General features: G+C 36.1%; 1 protein-coding gene across 2 annotated transcripts in view; it reads left to right on the top strand.

Moving 5' to 3' along the window:
• The window catches only part of Sms (spermine synthase), a 24,122-nt gene extending 4,478 nt beyond the window's left edge, over positions 1-19,644 (top strand). Inside the window, exons 2-4 of one of the 2 annotated variants that reach the window (XM_017616874.1) lie at positions 7,296-7,407; positions 17,699-17,821; positions 17,882-19,644. In XM_017616874.1, the coding sequence (XP_017472363.1) occupies positions 7,296-7,407; positions 17,699-17,821; positions 17,882-18,465 (819 nt within the window). In that variant the 3' untranslated portion in view covers positions 18,466-19,644. Of the gene's footprint in view, positions 1-7,295; positions 7,408-14,453; positions 14,563-17,698; positions 17,822-17,881 lie in introns of both variants that reach the window. The other variant, XM_017616873.1, reaches the window with a different exon arrangement.
• Positions 19,645-22,278: the final 2,634 nt, after the last annotated feature.

Raw genomic sequence — 22,278 nt, 5'->3', positions numbered from 1 at the left:
GAAAGAAGAAAGGGATGCAAAAAACGGATTAAGGGATACATATTTGTTTGGGTTATATACACACGAGATAAGAGCCTTATTAAAACGGTCAGACAATTCGACGAACAAAAACTCCACGCCCCCATCGTTCGACTGACAGATTGTGCGCATGCTAATGTGGTTCTTGCAGTAAATAGCAACGCCACCGCCTTTTTTACCGACCCTGTCATTGCGCACTAACTTATAGCTATTAATGTTATAGTAAGCATCACACACATCACTGACAAACCAAGTTTCGGATATACATATAACGTCAACACCTGAGGACTGGAAAACATGTCTCACATAATCCATTTTTAAATTGTTCAGGCTCCGCGCATTAAAGTGAACCACCCTAAGACCACTCTGCTGGGAACATAGAATATTTAACATAGCAATACTGTTGTCATTAACGCTATTAGTTTTGCTACTCAGAGACAACATGCAAGCAGCAAACAAAAGCAACCTTTAATGGAAAACAACAACCATCAAATATACGTTTACGGCACAAAACAGAAAGATGAACCAACTTTACATAGTTTACAATAACATTTAAACAAGGCATATAAGAAGATAACATAAATAAGAGTTGCAAAGAGTACAGCGTATCAATATACAAGTTTAAGATCATCAAGCTTGTCAATTTTTATTCCCGAAGAGTCTTTAGAAGTCTTAATGAATACGTCTCCACGCAATGTGAATGCGGAGGCCAATTTACCCGCTCTTCTTAGTCGAATTGCTTCTTGCAAGATCTTTCTCTTATTCGAGCTCAAACTCTCGAAGATAGAGAAATTACCTTCAAGCCCCACAGCAGCTAATGAAATAAGAGATTTTGTACGCCTACGATATTCGCCAAAAGCATGAAGAGTACGATTCCGATCATGCGAAGAGTAGAATTTAACGATAATCGCACTATTAGGGCTGTTGTTGGTTGGCCTGGAGCGAAAGATGTCACGTATCTGCGGCACCAAGAAATCAATAGAGAGGCATATGTGGTTAAATATACTCTTTAGGTTTTCTCCTTCAGAAAACGGTAATCCAAATACAACAGCGGCAGTAGATTCCTCAGGGGTATAGGAGTTTACTCTCTCTAGTTGTGCACGCAAACTCTGCACCTCACTATCAAGCAGCTCTTGCCTACTTTCTAAAGCAGATATACGTTCAGCAGATTCTGTTAGTTTGATGGAGAGCACAGAAATCTCCGTATCAATTTTATTGCAAAGAGCACGCTCCGCTTCCGCAATTTTGTTAGAGAGACCTTCAAACAAAGATTGGAGTGTATCGGATTGACGTTGTACCTTTTGCTCAAGCTCTCTAAGTGCAGTTAGGATAGATGGTAGAGCTGCACTCTCATCTAGTTTCGCTGCTTTCGAAATTGGAGAATCTTTGCTCAAGCGACGTTTAGCAGCAGCAGGAGGGGGAGACATACCTTCAAGTTCGGCAACAACAAAAGCAGTACAAGCAGTATTTTAAGCGTTTACACCTCAGCTTGAATCGAATCAAATGACAAACGGCAACAGGTATATCACCAAATTTAGTTTCACCAGAAAACGCAAAACACAAATATATCATGCGCGGAAAACCACGTAGAAAATAAGAAAACGCAGAGCAAAATAAAAACACGTCTGCACTGTATAAATTTCAATTGTCAATTTGCGGAGGAAATCAAAAAGCATGCTGTCCCTCATAATCTAAACTGGAAACCCACCCAGTTATAACAGAATTGAGATCATGCCGAAACGTTATAACCCGGCTGTAGAGAAAATCCGCAAATGGGTATACAAGTTGATTGCTCGGAAATATTGGTTGTGACAATGGGCACATTCCATACTTTTAGGCACTTTTAAATTTCCTCAACAGTGGGGTCTAAAATAAATGAAAAATTTGTTTTTACTTAGTTTGGTTCTTGATTTATGATAAATTTTCTCATTTCTATTTAATTTATAGACTGATTTTTATAAAACTTCATATCCGGAAATGTTGTATTCCATCAGATTAAAAAGTTCGAAATTTTTATGAAAATTTGATTACTTTACCTAAGTTTTGTATAAAGTTTCAAAAGTTGGTGTATACATACGGTTTTGGCTAGAGCTAGAACAATATTTTTATAGAAAAAAAATTAAATTGAAAAACTTTAGGAATGTTGAAGAAAAAACTCCACGTGAACGCTTGTGTAAGTCACTGTATGTGCATATGTACATATGTATGGCCACATCTGTGGCTCCCAACCAGAAACTGCTTGCAGAGCATCGTGTTGTGCTCCCTAATTTTCGCCTCATCATGCTCTGCAAGCAGTTTCTGGTTGGGAGCCACAGATGTGGCCACCCAAATAGACAGCTGCTTGCAGAGGAGCCTTCGCCAAGGCACGCCAGGAGGCATCTATATGAACTGACGGACGAAGTCCAGAGGTTCATTAAGCAGCCTCTGGACCCGTCAGCTTACAGACAGGCTCTGAACGGCATTCACAGGGACGCAGTCTCCAGTTATGTAGACTCTAGACCTGTGAATGTCGTTCTAGTCACACAAACACCGGACATTGACGCGACGGAGCTCCATCTGCCTCGGGAGACCAGAACAGAATTTCTTTTTGGTGTTGCCCTTCGGTTCACACAGAGCTATTCTTTTGTACACAGTTGTTGTCAGCTGTGAGCGGCAAACTAAAATTACTCAGACGAACGAGAGCACAAAGCGTGTTGCCCGAGCACGAGAAACTCCGTGCCCTTCCCCCTTCCTCGTCACTCCCTCTCCTACAAGTAACGAGTTGCCGCGACAAGTTTCCCTGTCTGAACCTAGACTTATTGAATTCAAGTTCTTGGCCACAGTATATACAGTAAAAAACCCTTTTGAGTAATCCTCGTGTGTAAAATCAGATCAGGGTTGATAATGAGCAGGAGTATGAAATTTGCTGATTCAGAGATGTATACAAAATTACTGTGATAGGAAAAGGAGCAACAACCGCACTATGGCAGAGTGGAACAAGTCATGACTGTGACCGAAATTAATTACAAAAGTTTAAAAAAATGTAAATTACTCTCTATTATTATAGATACTAATACAGATTATCATCGCTCAGTGTTTAACTTGTTACATTACACCGTAAATGATAATGAACTGTAATATAGTGAAAACGATAGTACTTAAACCAAATTTACGTTAAAAGGCACATTATTTCACGTTTCTCCGAATGGTGAATTTCTATTTTCCTTAGAAATTGCGAGAAGAGTGGGTAATTTTTTAGACAAACACTTCTTATAATTTTAATAGATAATTGTTATTTATTTTCTAATATTTAGATATCAGGCTTGCAGCCAGTGGCAGTGACATGTGAGGCTCACTAAAATCTACTCATCATGTTAGAGCAGCACCGGGTAATGGACCATTGTAAGTGCTGGCTGAACTTATGACCACCATAACCAACGGAGTCTCCAAGCAAATGCATGCCCTGAATTTATACAGTAGCAATTCATAACAATTACTATTAAATGTGTGTATGATTCATAGATGGGACATTTTATACTGCGATGTTAAGTATTTTTGAGGAGCTCCGGGTAATGGTCGCTCCAACTTGTGTGTGCTTAATGAACTCTGTCTGACAGGCTTTCAAGTCTCTATAACTAAACAAACCGTGTGTTTTTTGTTGGAATAAAGAATTAAATATATTCGGAAATGGATAGTTTTTAAATTTTAAACTTCATTTAAGAGAACTCCATTCAGCGCTATAATTACGACTTGAGTTTTCCAGTTTATAGAAAAACAATAATGTACTTAACTATTGATATTATTCATAACTAAGCATTGCTATTATACTTAACCTACATTTTTTTTTTTTTTATACATAACACATAGTAACATATCGTCGATGTTTTTGCAAAATCGCCCATCGACCAATTGAACTCCAGGCATCGAGATTTATACATAATAAAATTATAGTTAAAAAACTAAAAACACGCTTTTATTACAACAAGAACTAAAAAGTATAAAATAATTTGTAGATATAGCGATTCCGTTTAAGAAGAATAGGAAGTTCCCCAACCTGATTTAATTTAACTGTTTTAAATTAGCTAAAAATAGGATTAAAGTGATTGACCCGTAGTTATAGTCAAAATAAAGTGCAGTGTAAAGTTTGTTGCAGCTTTTTGGCATAACTTTCAATGGGATATCTGTAAAGAAAACTATCACTATCAATCACTTTAATCCTATTTTTAGCTAATTTAAAACAGTTAAATTAAATCAGGTTAGGGAACTTCCTATTCTTCTTAAACGGAATCGCTATATCTACAAATTATTTTATACTTTTTAGTTCTTGTTGTAATAAAAACGTGTTTTTAGTTTTTTAGCTATAATTTTATTTTCTACTTTTTAGTGTTTTGAAATCTTGCAGTTAATATTATACTACATTTGACCTTAACAAACGAAATTTTCAACATATTTCAATTTAAATAGGTAATACACCTATTCTGAATATAAACCAAATTTGAGCACAGATGCCGAATTTTTAATTATATAGACTCACGCGCCACATAACTGCCAAAATTTTTTGTGTGGTTATTTCTTTTCATGTAAGCAATATGCATTCTAAATGTGAACTTAATCGGATCATAAATACGGGTTTTCCAAATATCTCGACTACTGCGCCACTGTCGGCAAAATTTTTTGTGGATTTATTTATTTATTTTTTTCATATAAGTCATATATGTTCTAAATATGAACCACATCAGACTATAAATGCGGGTTTTTCAAATATCTCGACTCCTGCGCCACCTATCGGCAAAATTTTTTGTGGATTTATTTATTTTCATATAAGTCATATATGTTCTAAATATGAACCACATCAGACTATAAACGCGGGTTTTACAAATATCTCGACTCCTGCGCCACCTAGCGGATTAAAACATCTTTTAAATTGTATTATCCTCGAGTTCTGAGCTAAGTTTGAAGTTTCAAGTCTGTAGCTCATCGGAAAGTTTGTTAAATATTGACTGCAAAGTTCCAGGATATACAAAGATACATACATACACACATACATACATACATACATACAAGTGAAGTTAAATAAAAGGACAAGGGTATTATAACCTTGTTCGCATAACGGTTGTTTGTAACAGCCAAAACGAATCGAAATAGATATAGACAAATGTATACATAAATAATCAGAATGAAAAGAGAAGTCGATTAAGCTATGTCTGTCTGTCCGTCCGTTCGTGTACACGATAACTCGAGAAAAAATTGAGATATCTCAACGAAGTTAGGTACGTGGGTTGGCCTTTATCCAAGGTAGGTCGGTATTGAAAATGGGGGAAATCGGGCTGTAACCACGCCCACTTCCCATATAACGGTATTTTGGAAAAATGCAAAAACTACGATGTTTCAGCAAATATTACGTCCAAATCGTTGGAAATTAGTATGTGAAGTATAATTTGGGTACAAAATAATACTTTTATGAAATTTTTTGAAAATGGGCGTAACCCCGCCCACTTATGATGAAATGCTGTATCTCAGTAGCCCCTTGACCAATCCTTATAAAACTCGGTACGAGCCTTGCATAGGGTCCAACTAAGAAATGTGTGGAAAATCTTTGAAATCGGGCGGTAATGACGCCCACCTCCCATAAAACGGTATTTTACAGAAATCCGAAATCTTCGATAAATCAGTAAATACTGAAGCTAATATATTGATGTTTGCAATAATTCGTTAGCAGAAAATATGTGTATGATAAAATTTTGAAAAATGGGCGTGGCACCGCCCACTTATATCCAAATATGTGTATCTCTGTAACCGTTTCAATCAATTTGCACCAAACTCGGTACGGTTATTGTGCTTGCCACATAAAAGCCAAAAAATTATTGAAATCGGACTAAAATTACGCCCACTGTACATATAACAGTAAACTTCAGAAATGCATGAAACTTCGAGATTTCGAAATTTAAGGACGTTTATTACTCAAAATGGATAGTAACAACAGTCCTTTGAAATTATACTTTATTTGGCTCCTAGTTTTGTGAATATACTGATTTTTTCGTGTGTTTTAAAAATTCTTGGTTTTTGTCGCACGGTGTAACCGATCCATGAAGTGAAAGAGTCATTGACCTATTGTGGACAATCGCATAATATTTTCCAGTCCCAGAACCTGAAGTCCTGTCAAAGAGCACAAATCATTCCGAGATTTCTCTAGAGAATGTAATAATGTTTTTAGATTGCTTTCTTTTCTTAGGAGCTCAGAAACACTGTGGGTCATAAGGCTGCGTTGGACTTTCGTTTCTCGAGAGCGTCTACCCTTGCGTTGCCACCAAATTCCTCAAGCCCTAGTACCCACACCTGGTGCTTGCTTAATTGGTTCAATAGAGTTTATCAGTTATCCATAAGCCTAGGTGTAATTTTGAAGCAGTCCAGGGCTTTAAGTGCTATCTGACACGGGGCGCAGCATTTCGATCCTCGGGCATTCATCCACCAATATACCAGACTCTGCAAGTGTCTATTTTAAGAATTGTTACCTTGGAGGGCTTGTTGAAGGCTAATTATACTAGTAGTTTGTATGTGAGTTTGGTCCTCAAAGAATGGTTTTGAAACCATTACGCCCTCACGAAAGCCTAGACTTCTTGTGCTCACTAAGTTGCTGAGACACAAAGCGCCCACGGAAGCATCATTGTCAATGAGTATGGCTAGGTGTTTGGAGGGGTATTTCCCACATTTAACCATTACTTTTCGGACAGCCTTGTTTTTAACATATATGCGATGTGACTTCCAGTCTATTGTTCAGGATTATCCCTAGATACTTCGCCTCTGGCGATAGCTCAATTTCCGAAATTCCCGATGAGGGTTAGGTTAAGTTGACTTTTCTTCTTTCTTTTGGTAAAGGGACGATGGTTTAGTGGGTTTATTAACATTAACTTTTTAGAGCACTATTTTTCAGTCAGTTTGAAGCCTTCATCGCAGCCCACAATGTAAATGAGTATTAGGAATATCTTCTTTGAATGTCTGGCGGACCTAAGTGCAATAGGCACCTATGAAACCTCATCATTTATCAACATAACCAATTCGTTCTATCTCTAGGTCAGCAGGCAGGAACGATCGATCCTGACCTTGATCGTAATGTTATTTGGAATAAGCCTGATTTTTTTTTTTTCCTAACATGTTTTTAGAAAGTTCGACTGCTTCTAGAACCTAATACATAAACATACTTTCTCACATACTATCCATTGTTGAAATAATAGGTTATTTTTTTCCTTAATCATAATTGTATGTAACTATTTTGTATTGTGTATAATTTACAATTGCAGACAATGCGCACAATGGAACTGATTTTACGACAAAAATTGCATTCTGATCGTTCCAAGTATTTACCTCCGATAAAACGCGGTGGATATATTGACATATACATGACTAGTTCAGGTCAGCTTAAGATAAAACATAAAAGCACCTAATCAGAAAGTATTATTCTACCGTAGATTTACCGTTTATTTCATCGAAATCAGATTTGATAAACGAATAAGTAATCAAATAATGAAGAATTTTGTGACTGTATTTGAATTAAATTTTGCATTTTTTGCACGACCACACTCTTGAACATCCTGTTTATACATACATGCTTTTAAATACATATTTGTTCTCCAAGTTTTGGTTTATAAACGCCCCTCTCTATAAGCTTCTTTCATAATATTGTTTTTTATTTTATTTTGATAATTAATTAATTATGCAGAAAGAAGTTTTGTTGTGTTAAGTTTTTTTACAATTCCGCTTTGTAGACACTAAAAGCTGGTATTTAAGCTCAACCTTTTGCATGCCTTGTACCAATCCCTTTAAATGCATATTTACATATATTATATATTGGAATCCATTTCGTAAAGCATATGAGGAAATTTTAAAGGTCCATGGCTTTGTTAATCTCAAAAGCAAAATAAAATGAAAAAGCAATTCGCATTTGGATTAAATACCATAACTATTTACTTACTACCATTTACATAGTACATACATACATAGTCAATATGTATAAGAAAAATTATTGAACATGTTATTCAGAGCAGATTGTTCTGCATTTATTATAATAATGTGTATACATCTCTAGCAGACATTTAGTAGGTTAGGTTAGGTTAGGTTAGGTTGGAGTGGCAGCCCCGCGCAGAGCGCGGAGCACACGTGGGCTGGAAAAGCCCGTTGTGATACCATTGGCCGAAGCCATTTGTTTCTTTCCCTTCCTTAGTAATTGAACCACCGAGTGCGTTTTATATAGCACAAAAAGTCGAGGACGTTCGCCGAGTTCAAATCGGCTAAACAATCTAGAAAGTACTTGTTGAAGAATCGGTTGCGCGTGTTGGCCAGGGCGGGACAATGGCAGAGATAGTGTTCAACGGTCTCCACCTCTTCCTCGTCTCTGCAACTGCGACAAAAATCGTTGGTGGGGTATCCTAGCCATTTTCCGTGTGTGCCCATCAAGCAGTGTCCGGTGATAACCCCGAATACTAATCTGAGAGAGGAGCGGTCCAGCCGGGTAAGAGCTATGNCCCGACTACTAATCTGAGAGAGGAGCGGTCCAGCCGGGTAAGAGCTATGGTTCGCTTTACATCAATCTTTGGCCAAATTTGCCTGGTAGTTTGGCAGGTGGTTTCCACAGCCCACCTGAAATTTACCTCCTCGACGAGTTCCGTCTTTAGTCTGTGTTTGCAGGAGGTTAGAGGTATGCCCGCATTCTGAGCAGAATTGACTTCAGATATTTCCGTCCCTCTCCTTGCCAGCTCGTCGGCTAGGCAGTTGCCAGGAATGTCCCTATGTCCGGGGACCCATACAACAGTCAAGGAGCATTTTGATGCCAGCAGGTTGAGAATCTTCCTGCATTCTATGGCTACTTTGGACGTTGTTACGTTAGAATTGAGAGATTTGAAAGCAGCCTGGCTGTCAGAATAGATAGCAATATGCCATCCTGGAGGGGCGGAGGTTATAACCCACCATGCCCGCCTCCATTATGGCGTTTAATTCTGCTTGAAAAACACTACAATGGTCCGGTAAGCGAAAACTGAGGTTTAGCGCGAGTTCGTCAGAGTAGATCCCGCTACCCACTCTTTTGTTAAGCTTGGAACCATCTGTATATATGGTCGTAGACCCTGGGTTCAGGTCTGTGGCCCCTACCCTACCCAATTTGTTGTCTAAGCAGAGTAGAGGAGTGGTATAATCTATCTGTCGTAGATTATCCGGTAGAGTTTTAAGTACTTTTGCGTGTCCGAACCTGAGGTCTCTCCACGGCTGGATTGTATTCAACCTGACCGCACTGCAGCCGGCACGAAATTTTCCGTAGAGATCCACAGGTGGAAGATTTAACATTATTTCCAGAAATTTGGTAGGTGTAGTGGGCAGTGCTCCCGTGACTAGCATGGCAGCCGTCCTCTGCACCCGTTCCACCTTGGCTCTGGACAAAGTGTTGTTTAGCGCAGGCCACCATACGGTGACCCCGTAGAAAAGGATGGGTCTTATCACAGCTGTGTACATCCAGTGTACTATGTGTAGTTTTATTCCCCATTTTTTGCCTATTGCCGTCTTACTGGCATAAAGGGCGGTATTGGCCTTTCTGGAGCGGTCTTCAATGTTTCGCTTCCAGTCAAGTTTTTTGTCTAGAATAATTCCAAAGTATTTGACCTCGGTTGAGAGAGTAAGTGCCACTCCGTTTAGGGTGGGAGGTTTAAATAATGGAGTTTTATACTTCCTTGTGAAATGTACCATTTCCGTTTTGGTAGGATTGACGCTAAGTCCACATTCCTTCCGTACGCTATGACTTGACAACCGGTGCCCTTTAGGCTTAGAAGTAGGGTGTTCACTGTTAGATTCCAGAGCAGAGGGGAGAGAACGTCCCCTTGGGGGGTGCCTCTGGTCACATACTTTGTGATAGAACCATCCCCCAGTTCTTATAGAATAGTTCCCTTCTCAAGAAGGAGCCCAACAAAATCTACCAGACCCTGCTGCACCCCCGCCATGAGAAGGGAGTTAACAACAGACTTCGGGTAGAGATTGTTGAAAGNTTAGAAGTAGGGTGTTCACTGTTAGATTCCAGAGCAGAGGGGAGAGAACGTCCCCTTGGGGGGTGCCTCTGGTCACATACTTTGTGATAGAACCATCCCCCAGTTCTTATAGAATAGTTCCCTTCTCAAGAAGGAGCCCAACAAAATCTACCAGACCCTGCTGCACCCCCGCCATGAGAAGGGAGTTAACAACAGACTTCGGGTAGAGATTGTTGAAAGTGAAATCCTTCGGTTTCACATGTGCGGCCTTGCCTCCTTTTGGTAAGAATACAGATTTTGCCACAGCGTTTTGCCACAGTATGCCATCCGGCATCACGGACGACTGGTGCAGGGCCGGGGTACTTCTGGAGTATCCCTTTATATACCCTGCATAAACTCATCGGGACGGACTTCCAGTTGTCCATGGTAATATGGCCGTCCGGATGCCCCTTGTCCAACACCGCCAGCGTGAGGTGCTCTTTGGCTGGCGGCTTCGCTGAACGGCTTCGTGTTGGATACGGCCATCGACGGACGGTTAGATGGGGAGGAATCCCTATAGANCCGTCCGGATGCCCCTTGTCCAACACCGCCAGCGTGAGGTGCTCTTTGGCTGGCGGCTTCGCTGAACGGCTTCGTGTTGGATACGGCCATCGACGGACGGTTAGATGGGGAGGAATCCCTATAGATCTTGGACTCACTCGAGGTGTCGTCTTGAGATCGCTGTCTCTTGGAGGTAAGGTCCTTCCTTGGGTTTTCCCGAGTGGGTGGTTTGTCCTTCCCGCCTTTCCCGGAGGAGCTCTTGTCGCTGGCGGCGAAGACTCCCATGGCCCACTTAAGAGAGGCGTTTTGCTCCTCTGTCAGTTGGTCAAGCGGGATGACTCCCAGCCTTTTGATAACCTTAGGGGCTGCCCTTCGGTCACGCTGGGCCCTGACGGAGGGCGAAACTTTCGTTGCTGCTTTGGAGCAGCCGGGGCTCAGATCGAGGTGATTTGCCCCGGTCTTCGAGGACTTACCCGCGGGAGTGGTCCTCTGCTTGTCCGTGGAGGACTTTTGCTCGACCACTACACCTTGAGGTTTTAGTGTGCCCTGGATGGGCATGGGGGAGGGGGCTTTCCGCAGCATTTCCGCCGGCTTCGACTTTCCCTCATAGTACCACCGGCATACCTGGAGGTTCGCTTTCCCTCTGGGGGTTTAGCAATCCTGGGCGTGGGGGAGGGGGCCTTCCGTGGCTTTTCCGCCGGCTTCGACTTTCCCTCATAGTACCACCGGCATCCCTGAAGGTTCGCAATCCTTCCAGCTTCTGCGGAAGCCCGAAGCTGCTTGGGCCGTTCAGGCCCTCTCGGTTCCGTCGATGCGGTTTCCGAGGTGGTTGGTGTTTTGGCCTTTCATTTAGTAACGTTCAGAGAAATATACATACATAAGTTTTCTTGGTATTAGGTCGATTATTACATGATTTTATTGGTAAAATCATAATGTAACCCTGAAAATTTCTAACTGGATCTAGTTTTAGAGCAATGTAGGATTAAAATTAAATTAAAATTATACCATACTACATAGATATGATTATTTCTAACGGAGGTGGGAAATAGAGTATCATAGACAACTCAGCTCAATTTGAACAGAAACAATTTGCAAAAATTAAGTCAACAAAATGTTTGCTGTAGCGTATTGAGAGCTCAGCCGTATAGGATTTTTTCCGTATAACCAGAAATTGATCTTCAAGTTATTCAATTAGCTCAAGATCTCTTAGACCATTTAGATTTAAAATGTCAAGGAACGCAATAGTTAAGTGCATTAGATATGTAGGGTAAACAAATTAAGAAAAGCATATCCAATTAGGAATTTGCATCTATAGGAAAACTTACAGTAAAAAACAAAAACAAAACAAAAAATTATACGAACATTTAAAAAATAATTTTTCGTTATAACTAATCACCGTATTTTTCTGTAACTTATGTTGGCGGCCGCGGAACCTACAGCTGCCTTTATATGAGGCGACTTGTTGGCAGGCGATAATCTGTCTACGTTGAGGCAAGTGATTTTTGAATCACCATTTACACGAGTGGTTTTTCTTCAGCATTGTTGAATCGCCTAGAAAATCGCCTTATGTAAATCCAGCTTTAGGAAGAAGGATTCCACTCCCATCTTCGGACGTTCCCAACTTGGAACTCGTATCGAAGATGACTGATGATTTTTGCTAAATTCTGCGAATCTGTTAACGGTACATTAAAATGATGTATGAATGGTTGTTAGAATAATAAGCAGCCATAACCATTGCGTTAATTTAAACTTCCTAACGATGTTTAGTAGCTGCCAAAAACAGTTTGAAGTTGTTAGGACGTTCCCGTTCAGACGTTCCGATTTTTTCCAATGAATAAAATTTTTTGTTTGAGAATTTCAACACACTCGGTTTTATTGTAAATAAATCTACATCTATATGAAGGCCTTATTCAAGACAGTGATTGGGAACCATAGTTTAGAAAAAAATTGGCTATATTTCCGACAATCGATCATGATTCGGTGAGCAAATACTGTATATATTTTTTCTGTGCCACAGTGAAGCGGACACAAATTATAACTAAATAAATTTATGTACATACACTGGCGGTCAAAAGTGGATGAATGGTGTTTTGTTTTTACTATTTAAAATGTTTTTCAAGCTAAAATTTCTTTGTTACTTTTTTATAAAAATATCGTACATGCTTTAACACCATGCCATTCAAGCTTTCAAACTTTATACAGAATTTAGAAAATTTACACAAATTTTGATCTAAATTTTAAGCTTTTTAATCAGAATTTAAAAAAAATTTAAGTATTTAAGTAAGTATTTAAGTATAAATCGCATTGATTTTTAATATTTTTTGTTTTTGCTGACGGCAAAATACAGCGTGGCGACGAATAATTGTTACCCCGTTTTTTGTTTTTAATAAAATGGTCCTTTATAGATTTGCGAAAAAAAGTTTTTTTTTGTTAATTTTCTACAGATTTTACTTTAGTCGCATTAATTGGTTTTTAAATTTTAATCCTTATTTACATTTGCCAGCAGTTTAAACTTTGAGAGAAAAGTTCATTTGGCACGCAAGTATTTTTCAGGTGTATTTTTTCTTAAGCTTTGTATAAAAAAAAAAATACAAACAAACCAGTTCCGAGTCTATTCAATTTTTGAGTATGAGGCCTTATGTTGGACAAAGGGGGGAATATAAGGGACTAAAAATTAAGATAATCAGCCTATGTTTACAGAAGATATGCATTAAATTAACTGACGAAGACCTGCAAAGTTTACACTGCTTGCAAATGTTAATAAGGATTACAATTTAAAAACTAATTAAGACAACTAAATTAAAATCTGTGGAAAATTAACAATAAAATACTTTTTTTCGCAAAATCTATAAAAGACCCTTTTATTTCTCAAAAAACCTGGGTAACAGTTATTCGTCGCCACGCTGTAAATAAGGAAATTTAGGAAAACTGGCGTTGGTTTTTCTTCGCAAACGATCTTCCGCATATTCTTCCACAAGAAATGCATGCTTATATGAAAAAAAGTGCAAAACGCCATAAAAAAATTAAAAAAAAAATCAATGCGATAGCTGCATACCCAAAAACTGTATAAAAATTCTGATTAAAAAGTTGAAAATTTATATAAAAAATTTTGAAATTTTTCTAAAGTCTGATTTATATTTGGTTTTTGGCAAAGCACGAACCATATTTTAATAATAAAAAAAAATAAAAAATTATAGCATAAGAAACCTTCTAAACATTAAAAACAAAACACCATTCATCCACTTTTGACCGCCAGTGTATATTTGGCAGTATTTCTAGGGGATTTTATGTTGTTGTTCCGTAGATTCATGACAAAACCTGAAACAGACCTGTAAATTTAAATCAATTCAAAAAATATTCCACAAACTTTTGTTAATGCTCCCATCTGTGTCAATAAGGAATAAACGCAGTGTATGTTGCACTAGTCATTTGAGTACTATGTGAATGGGGTAATTTTAATGCTAGCGACCCTTTCAAAATATTCCCATTAAGCCTTGTCAAAAATTTTCCCTGTATAAAGTTCGGATGATAAAATGAATGGTGCATTATTATAAAGCCCTCCGTGTTTAGCCGTTTTTTCCTTACTGACGCAGACGGCTTTTGCTTTAATAAGGTACATTGGAAACAAAGAATCAACGAATAATATTTATGGATCATCTATAGAATTATAATTGCAAAAACGAAAAAAAAAAAAAATTAAAACACATTTTCTATATTCATCGACCATTAAACTGCAATTTAATAATAATTTATAATTTTATTGAAAACAAAACTATTTTCTTTTATTTTCATATATGAATCTCTTACGACATCAAATCATAAAATTGCCACCCACCATCAACCACAATTACCATCATCACCACTACCACAACTTCTTCCACTTCGATAATATCCGAACGCAAAATTTTATAGTCATCCAAACGCCTTGAAAATAACCTAGCCAAGAAATTGAAAGTTCATTCTGGACAAGTTTTACCCACTTTGAAACGTGGAGATGTCGCTAGGTATTTTCCATCATCAGGTAATGATTTTACTTAAAATTTGCTAATTTATTTATTCGTTTATATGTATTTCCATTATTTTATAAAATAAATATTTATGTATAATTATGCACATGGGTATGTATTTAGATATATACATTAGGCTGTTTACAAAAAAAGAGTTCGTATATTTGATACAAAAGAAGGCTCCTGCTCCAAGATGGGCTTAAAAAATAGAAAATTTAGAGGTCGCTATCGGCGCTTGAAATTTTAATTTTTCACCACTTTCGAAATTTTGAGGTAAAAGGATTTTTCGATAACCAATATCATATTTTTTGCAGAAAAGCAATGTGTTTTCTAAAACCCAATATAAACGACGGAATAGTTGGTTTTTCTTAAAAAATCACTTATACCGCATTTTCGAGATGGAAAATGTAAAAAAAAATTGGATTTTCTTATTGCAAATAAAATGAAACAAGATGAGGTTTTTGCAGCCGATATTTATGCTTTTCGAACAGTTATACGTCCTAAACCTAATGGCGAAAGCCCCATTTCAAAATCATTATTTTGGTAATTTTCGCACAATATTTTCATTTTAAGTTTGTGAATGAAAAAAATTCAGACTTTTTAACAGGGAAAAATATTTAAAAATTTAAGATTTTTTGTAAATTCTTTCTATTTGTGTTAAAGCCTGTTCTTTTACAAAATCATGAAGTTACCAACGAAGAAAATTGATTAATAAATAAAGTTGTAAATGGTCAAATAAAAATGCGTAATAATTTCTCTTTTATGATTTAATTTTTTCCTAGTCATTATGTATCAATCAATTTTCCTCTTTGATAGCTTGATGTTTTTGTAAAAGAACAGGCTTTAACAAGGATCAAAAGAATTGAAAAAAAACTCTTTTATTTTAAAGTTTTTTCTTGTTAAAGTTTGAATTTTTTTCAATCACAAACTTAGAATGAAAATATCTTGCAAAAATTACTAAAACAATGATTTTGATATGCGGCTTTCGCCAATATGTTTAGGACGTATAAATGTTCGGAAAGCATATATGTATACCGGCTCCAAAAAACTCATCTTATTTCCTTTTATTTGAATTTGAAATTAGAAAACCCATTTTTTAATTTTGCATCTCAAAAATGCGGAGGAGAAGCTCGGCCAAACACTAACATATGTGTAAGTGCCAATCTATTATTATTATATCTCAAAAATGCGGAAATGTGGGGCGGGGCTTAAGTAATTTTTTAAGAAAACCAACTATTTCATAATTTTCAGTATTCGATTGTTTTTTCTGCAAAAATATGGCCTTAGTTATCAAAAAATCCTTTTACAAGAAATTTCGAAATTGGAAAAAAATTAAAATTTCAATCGCCGGTAGCGACCTCTAAATTTAAGATTTTCAAGCCCATCTTGGAGCAGGTGCCTTCTTTTTTATCAAGTATACGAAATTTCACGGAGATACGCTCTCTTTAAAACACATATTTCAAGATTGTTAACCTTGTTGAAATCAGGAACCAATATCTTAAAAGCAACTGGATTGAAACTGGAAAGAAAATATAAATTATATAAACAATTTTATAAAGCATATTGAATTCAGTAGTTTAGAAAGCACATTTTGGGGCAAAGAAAAATCAAGCAAAATATTTTTCGATATCTCGTTGAGCTCTCGAAGTGAACGCACACTAATAGGGAATTTCTTGCGTAATTCGTACTAAGCTTCTTGAGGTAAATAGGAAAATAAAAAAGAAGTGTTCTCGCAGGAATAAGAAATTGAATAGCAATCAGTAATGAGGGGCAATCGATTTCACCACTTACCAAGCCATGTACAAAAGATAAGGAAAGTATAGTCCTTCTGCTTTCGAGGGACTTAAGGTTAATCAAAAGGAGGCCGGGAATTGTACGGAGGGGTGGGAGTGTGTGATAACATCAAGGCGCTCGCCACAAATCAGCAAAAATGTGCCTTGGATGTCACTATCCAATTCCTATGTAGAATTGCTCGGTAATTCCGAAAATCGAGTTAATTTGTTTTTTTTTATGGATACATTTTCGGGATAATTACAATCTACCGTTATTCAGGTTAAAAAAAAAAGTGTTGCTCCACTTATATCTTACGTAAAAATTTAACAACGTAATATGAAATGAAAGCCAAAGAAATTCTCCGTTTATACATCACTTTTCGATAGGCCTGAAAATAATTAACCAATCATTTTTCCCCTGTTAAACTTTGAATTTTTTTCATAAAAACAAAAAATTTGGAGTTATTATTTAATTTCTCAGAAACTATCAGACCTATGGAAAAGTGATGTATATACGGTTTATGGAGAATTTAATTGCCTTTCATTTACTTTATTTCGTATTACGATTGTTTAATTGGTTTGTATGATATACTTGATTAAGTGGAACCACTATTTTTTAAGCTGAATAACGGCAATTGCAAATATCTCGAAACCGTATCCATAGAAAAACAAATNCCACTATTTTTTAAGCTGAATAACGGCAATTGCAAATATCTCGAAACCGTTTGCATAGAAAAAAAATAACTCGATTTTCGCAATCACCGAGCAATTCTACGTAAGAATTGGATAATGGCGTCTGGAGAACAAAAACAAATCTAAAATTTGTGATCCATTGTTATTATACAAGAATATACGAAGGGATAACCGTATATCCGAATATAGAGAGTTCCCCAGAAGGAATCAAAAGGGTAAAAAATAGAGTGGTGCAAAACACTGATATGAATCGCGCATAGGATCAAATCGAAGTCCATCGCGCAGAATCAAATTAAAGTAAGCCTTCTGCACTTTACCCTTTAATTAGTAGATTGATTATTTTGTATGTAATGGTTAATATTTATTATAGAATTGTTCGGAAGTTAATTTCAATATTAAATTTACCTTGCTTTTAAGGCACCTACAAACGTCCGTACAATGTACATTATGAAATTAAANAATTAAAGTAAGCCTTCTGCACTTTACCCTTTAATTAGTAGATTGATTATATTGTATGTAATGGTTAATATTTATTATAGAATTGTTCGGAAGTTAATTCCAATATTAAATTTACCTTGCTTTTAAGGCGCCTACAAACGTCCGTACAATGTACATTATAAAATAAAATAAAAAAGAAAATAAAAACAAACTTTAAAAGCACAGTAACAAAAGCTTCAAATTTTAGATGAGCGAATTATCGAGTATGACATTGATGCCCTGGTTTATGAGGAGCGGTCACCGTTTCAAAAAATACAAATACTACACTCGAAAACACTTGGAAACATGTTGATTTTGGACGAATTGCAAAGTGAGTACTTGAAATTTTTACCTTGTCTTCTCATGTGAAATTCTATACATTATAATGCAGATATTGCCGAGTCTGACTTAATCTATACGGAAACATTGATGAGTCGAGGAACTGAAAATTACGAGGGAAAAGAGATATGCATACTTGGTGGTGGAGACGGTGCGTTGCTCTATGAATTATTAAAGGAGAAGCCCAAGTTTGTCGTGATGCTTGAAATTGATGAACTGGTGATGCAAGCCTGTAATAAGTATTTAAATACGATTTGTGGTGATGTACTGGAGAAGCGAAGCGGCGACAACTATGAAATCGTAGTAGGAGATTGTGTGGAATACATGAAAAAATTCATTACCGAAGGACGAAAATTCGACTATGTGTTTGGTGATCTCACTGATATTCCAATAACTGGAGCACCTGTTGGGGAAATTTGGGATTTTATTCGGACAATTCTTGAACATTCGTTCAAAATATTAAAACCAGATGGAAAATATTTAACTCATGGCAATGGGACGGCTTGCACAGAGTCTTTGGAGTTATTTGAAGATCAATTGCGATTGCTTCGGCCAAAAGTGAAGTTTACTACATCGAAGGCCTTCGTGCCCTCTTTTATGGAAGAGTGGCTATTCTATCAAGTATCTTTGGCTTGACCGACTCAAACATTATACAATTTAATAATTTACAATGTATGTAATCAAATGCAACGGCTATATGGTTACACACAACTCCAAATGACCTTTTTCAGTGAGGCTTTTTTGATACTCAGTAAAATAATGAGTAGGTTCTATGGAAAACTAAATACTTCACATCAACTTAAAATTGTGTCGCTTCCGTTAGAATACCTACACCACGCACTGGTTTCTTAGTGTGGTGAGAGGAATTCGTAACTGGTAGAATCGACTCTTAAACGCGTGGTCATATTACATCGATGTCAGCAAAACATTGAAAGATAAAAAAATCGTACCAAATATGGAATGCCAATTTATTTATTTCTAGTTATAATTGTACTTATTTCGCTAATACATAGTATATGAGTAATATTCGATAGATGCTTCCTTATAATCATTAAGATTACGTTTAAAGTTAAAACAGCCAAGGGCTACACATCCATACATATACATATGTATGTACATACATACATATGTATATATGCAAAAAAAAAACTATGTAATTCAATCTTTATTTACTCTATGAGTTATAAAAAATCTTACAGACTAGATTACAAATTGAATTGCAGTTGTATGCTTTAAATCCACTTATCTCATTAATACATATATATGTAATTTAAAACAAAGCTATACGGCAGGTTCCACAAAGCACTTCCTAGTGAATTTCAACCCCATTCAATTTGAATTCCAATGGACTTTGGTTGAAATTCACTCGGACGTAAATTGCAGAGCCCGCCTGATAATGATGTGATGGATTTGGTTACTCGTATTTGTATCATGTGAAAGTGGGTATTTGAATTGCATCAAGAAAAGAAAGGAAATCAGATCGGTCAGCAAGATAAATCAATGTTGTGAACTTAATGTATACATTTAAGTATTAAGTAGATTGCATAAAGTCAAATAAAGCCGAATGTCGTTTGCAGAAACAAACAATAACTATAAAATTCGACTGTCAATTTTAATTTTTTGCTTAATTTTGAAAGCTAAGTAAAGAGAGTAAATTTCTGCTGCATTCATAGAAAACTCTACTACCCTATATGTCTTAATGTCGCCTGAACGAATATATTTTCAAGATACCTTACACCCAGGTGTTTTGGTCTCCTGAACACGAATCTGAAGTCCGTTTTGCTCTATCACGTCAGGATTTTTTCCTAACCTCGCAAATATGTTTTTTTAGCACGGAGTGATTTATTCAAAAAGAAACAAATGTAACGAGTGTATGACTGTGATTTCAAAACATGATTCAATAATAATAATAATAACAATAATAATAATAATAATAATAATTAATAATAATAATAATAATAAAAATAATAATAATAACAATAAATACATTTGAATTGATTTTTTCGCTTTATGTTAAACCAATTTGAAATTTGAAAAACTGTCTGCACATCAGCATCAAAATACCTTTCTAATGATACATAATTGTTTATAACTTTGAGGTATATTTTAGCCGTAAATGGGGCGTAAAGAAAACATGATTGCCTATTTGTATATAAGATAAGATACCAAAAACCAAAAAACATATGGAAACATCATTATATTGCAATATATTCGGGGTCTTCATCAAAAGTGATAAACTGATTTAATTATCATTTTATCTCGTTTGTCGGAAGTTTATCAATTTATATGAATGCCGCTATTATTTTATATTTCATTATATAAGATTAAAAATCTTGTTTATTTTGGTTCACTTTGTGCCAAATGATGTTGTTATTGATGCCACATCAAGTGATAACACGTCATGTGGTGAGTTGCGGTGTGGTGGAATTGTGTGTGGAAGTTACGGCGTTGTGAATTCAGGTGTGGTGGGCTTAAAAGGTGTGGTGAATTTCGTTGTAGTGAGTTGAGGTATGGTGAATTAAAGTGTGGGGGATTTAAGTGGTGGTGGGGAGCTATAGTGTGGTGAGTTGAGGTGTGGTGAGAAAGTTGAGGTGTGGTGAAATAATGTGGTGAATTAAGGTGTGGATTTAGGTGTGGTGAATTAATGTGGTGAGCTCAGGTGGAATAAGTTTTTAAGCGTAGGTGAGATGAGTTGAGGTGAGTTAAGTTAAGTTAAGGGGTTATGGTCTTTATCCTTATCTTCACCTTCATATTTCTCTTTATTTTTATCTTCATCTTCATCTTTATCTTCATCTTCATCTTTATCTTCATCTTCATCTTTATCTTCATCTTCTTCCTCGTCTTGGTCTTCATCTTCTTCTTCATTTTTATATTTTCCTTTATCCTGATCTAAATATGTCAATTCTTTTCTTCATATACATATTCACCCCCACCACTGTTATTAGGTTAGGTATTTAAATTTTCCTTTCTCTTTGTCTTTATGCAAATACATATCGTGTAAGAACACCTTTACTATAATTTTATGGAAATATATTACTATTAAACTTAAATATAAAAAATAGGGAAACTAAGACCGGATGCGCCAATTTTATAGTCCTGTTAAGTTACCGTTAACATTGGTTGTATTTTCTATAATTCAGATCACATATAATTCGTCTGTTCGATAAGTACACTAAAATTGTAGAATAGTGTAGTAAAGAAAAACATTTGACATTTATGACAAGAAACGAGTTGTGTAAGTTAAGTTTCTTCTCTGTGCTACCGTGATCCCTTTTTTCTGCAATATTAACTAATTTAAATATATTTTACCTTAATATTTTTTCAAAAATACNCTATAATTCAGATCACATATAATTCGTCTGTTCGATAAGTACACTAAAATTGTAGAATAGTGTAGTAAAGAAAAACATTTGACATTTATGACAAGAAACGAGTGGTGTAAGTTAAGTTTCTTCTCTGTGCTACCGTGATCGCTTTTTTCTGCAATATTAACTAATTTAAATATATTTTACCTTAATATTTTTTCAAAAATACCCTTATAAACCTCTTTTCCTTTCTAGCGTCCATTTTTGTTTATTTCTGCCTTTGTCACTTCTCTTTTTCGCAAAAATAATCGATAAAACTAGGTTGGACATCGAAAATCTATCGGTTTAATCTGCGATTATTTTACAACTACAGATTAATGAAGGCCTAAAACTATGTTCACATATCAATATTATCTCAATCAAAGCTAGTTTTTTAATCACCCCGTTTACACAGGCAAATCTCAGATTATTAGCCGTCAAATTTGTTGTGCTTGTTATTGCCACATCTCAAGGAAAATTTATGTTTCTTCTCTGTGCCACCGTGATCACGTTTTTCTGCTATAATAAGCAATATAAATATATTTTAACTTAACATTTTATTAAAAATACCTTTACAAACCTCTTTTACTTGCTAGCGTACATTTTTGTTTACTTTTACATTTGGCATTTCTCCTCTCTTTCGCAAAAACAATCGATAAAACTAGGATGGACACCGAAAAGTTATCGGTTAAATCTGAGATTATTTTATAATTACAGATTAGGGTGTTAAGCTCGAAAATGAGGATAATCTACTTATATGTGAACCTAGTATAATTTTGTATGGCTAAGCTCGAAAATGAGGATAATAACGACACGCGATTGTCATGATTCAAGTACTTGAAAGCAAATCTTACCCATTCTCTTTTGTGTTTTCTATTTGCTTTACACGCTTCAATTCTGTTGAATTCAAGTTTTTGGTTCTTTAAATGGGAAAAAACGAAAATGTCAAAAGCAAAGCAAGAAAAAGTTGACACGACTTGACGGTACAGATGCATGTGACTCGTTCCGTTTCTTCTCACCCCCTCTCTTCCACATGCCAGCAGGCTAGATATCGATATTTTGAAAATCGATGTATTATGTACATTGCTATTACTTCCTCATATCC

This window comes from Rhagoletis zephyria, unplaced genomic scaffold (genome assembly GCF_001687245.7).
Source record: "Rhagoletis zephyria isolate East Lansing unplaced genomic scaffold, Rhagoletis_zephyria_1.1 Rzeph_scaffold_01289, whole genome shotgun sequence".
Taxonomy (NCBI): Eukaryota; Metazoa; Arthropoda; class Insecta; order Diptera; family Tephritidae; genus Rhagoletis; species Rhagoletis zephyria.
This window is presented reverse-complemented; position numbering and strand designations above follow the sequence as displayed.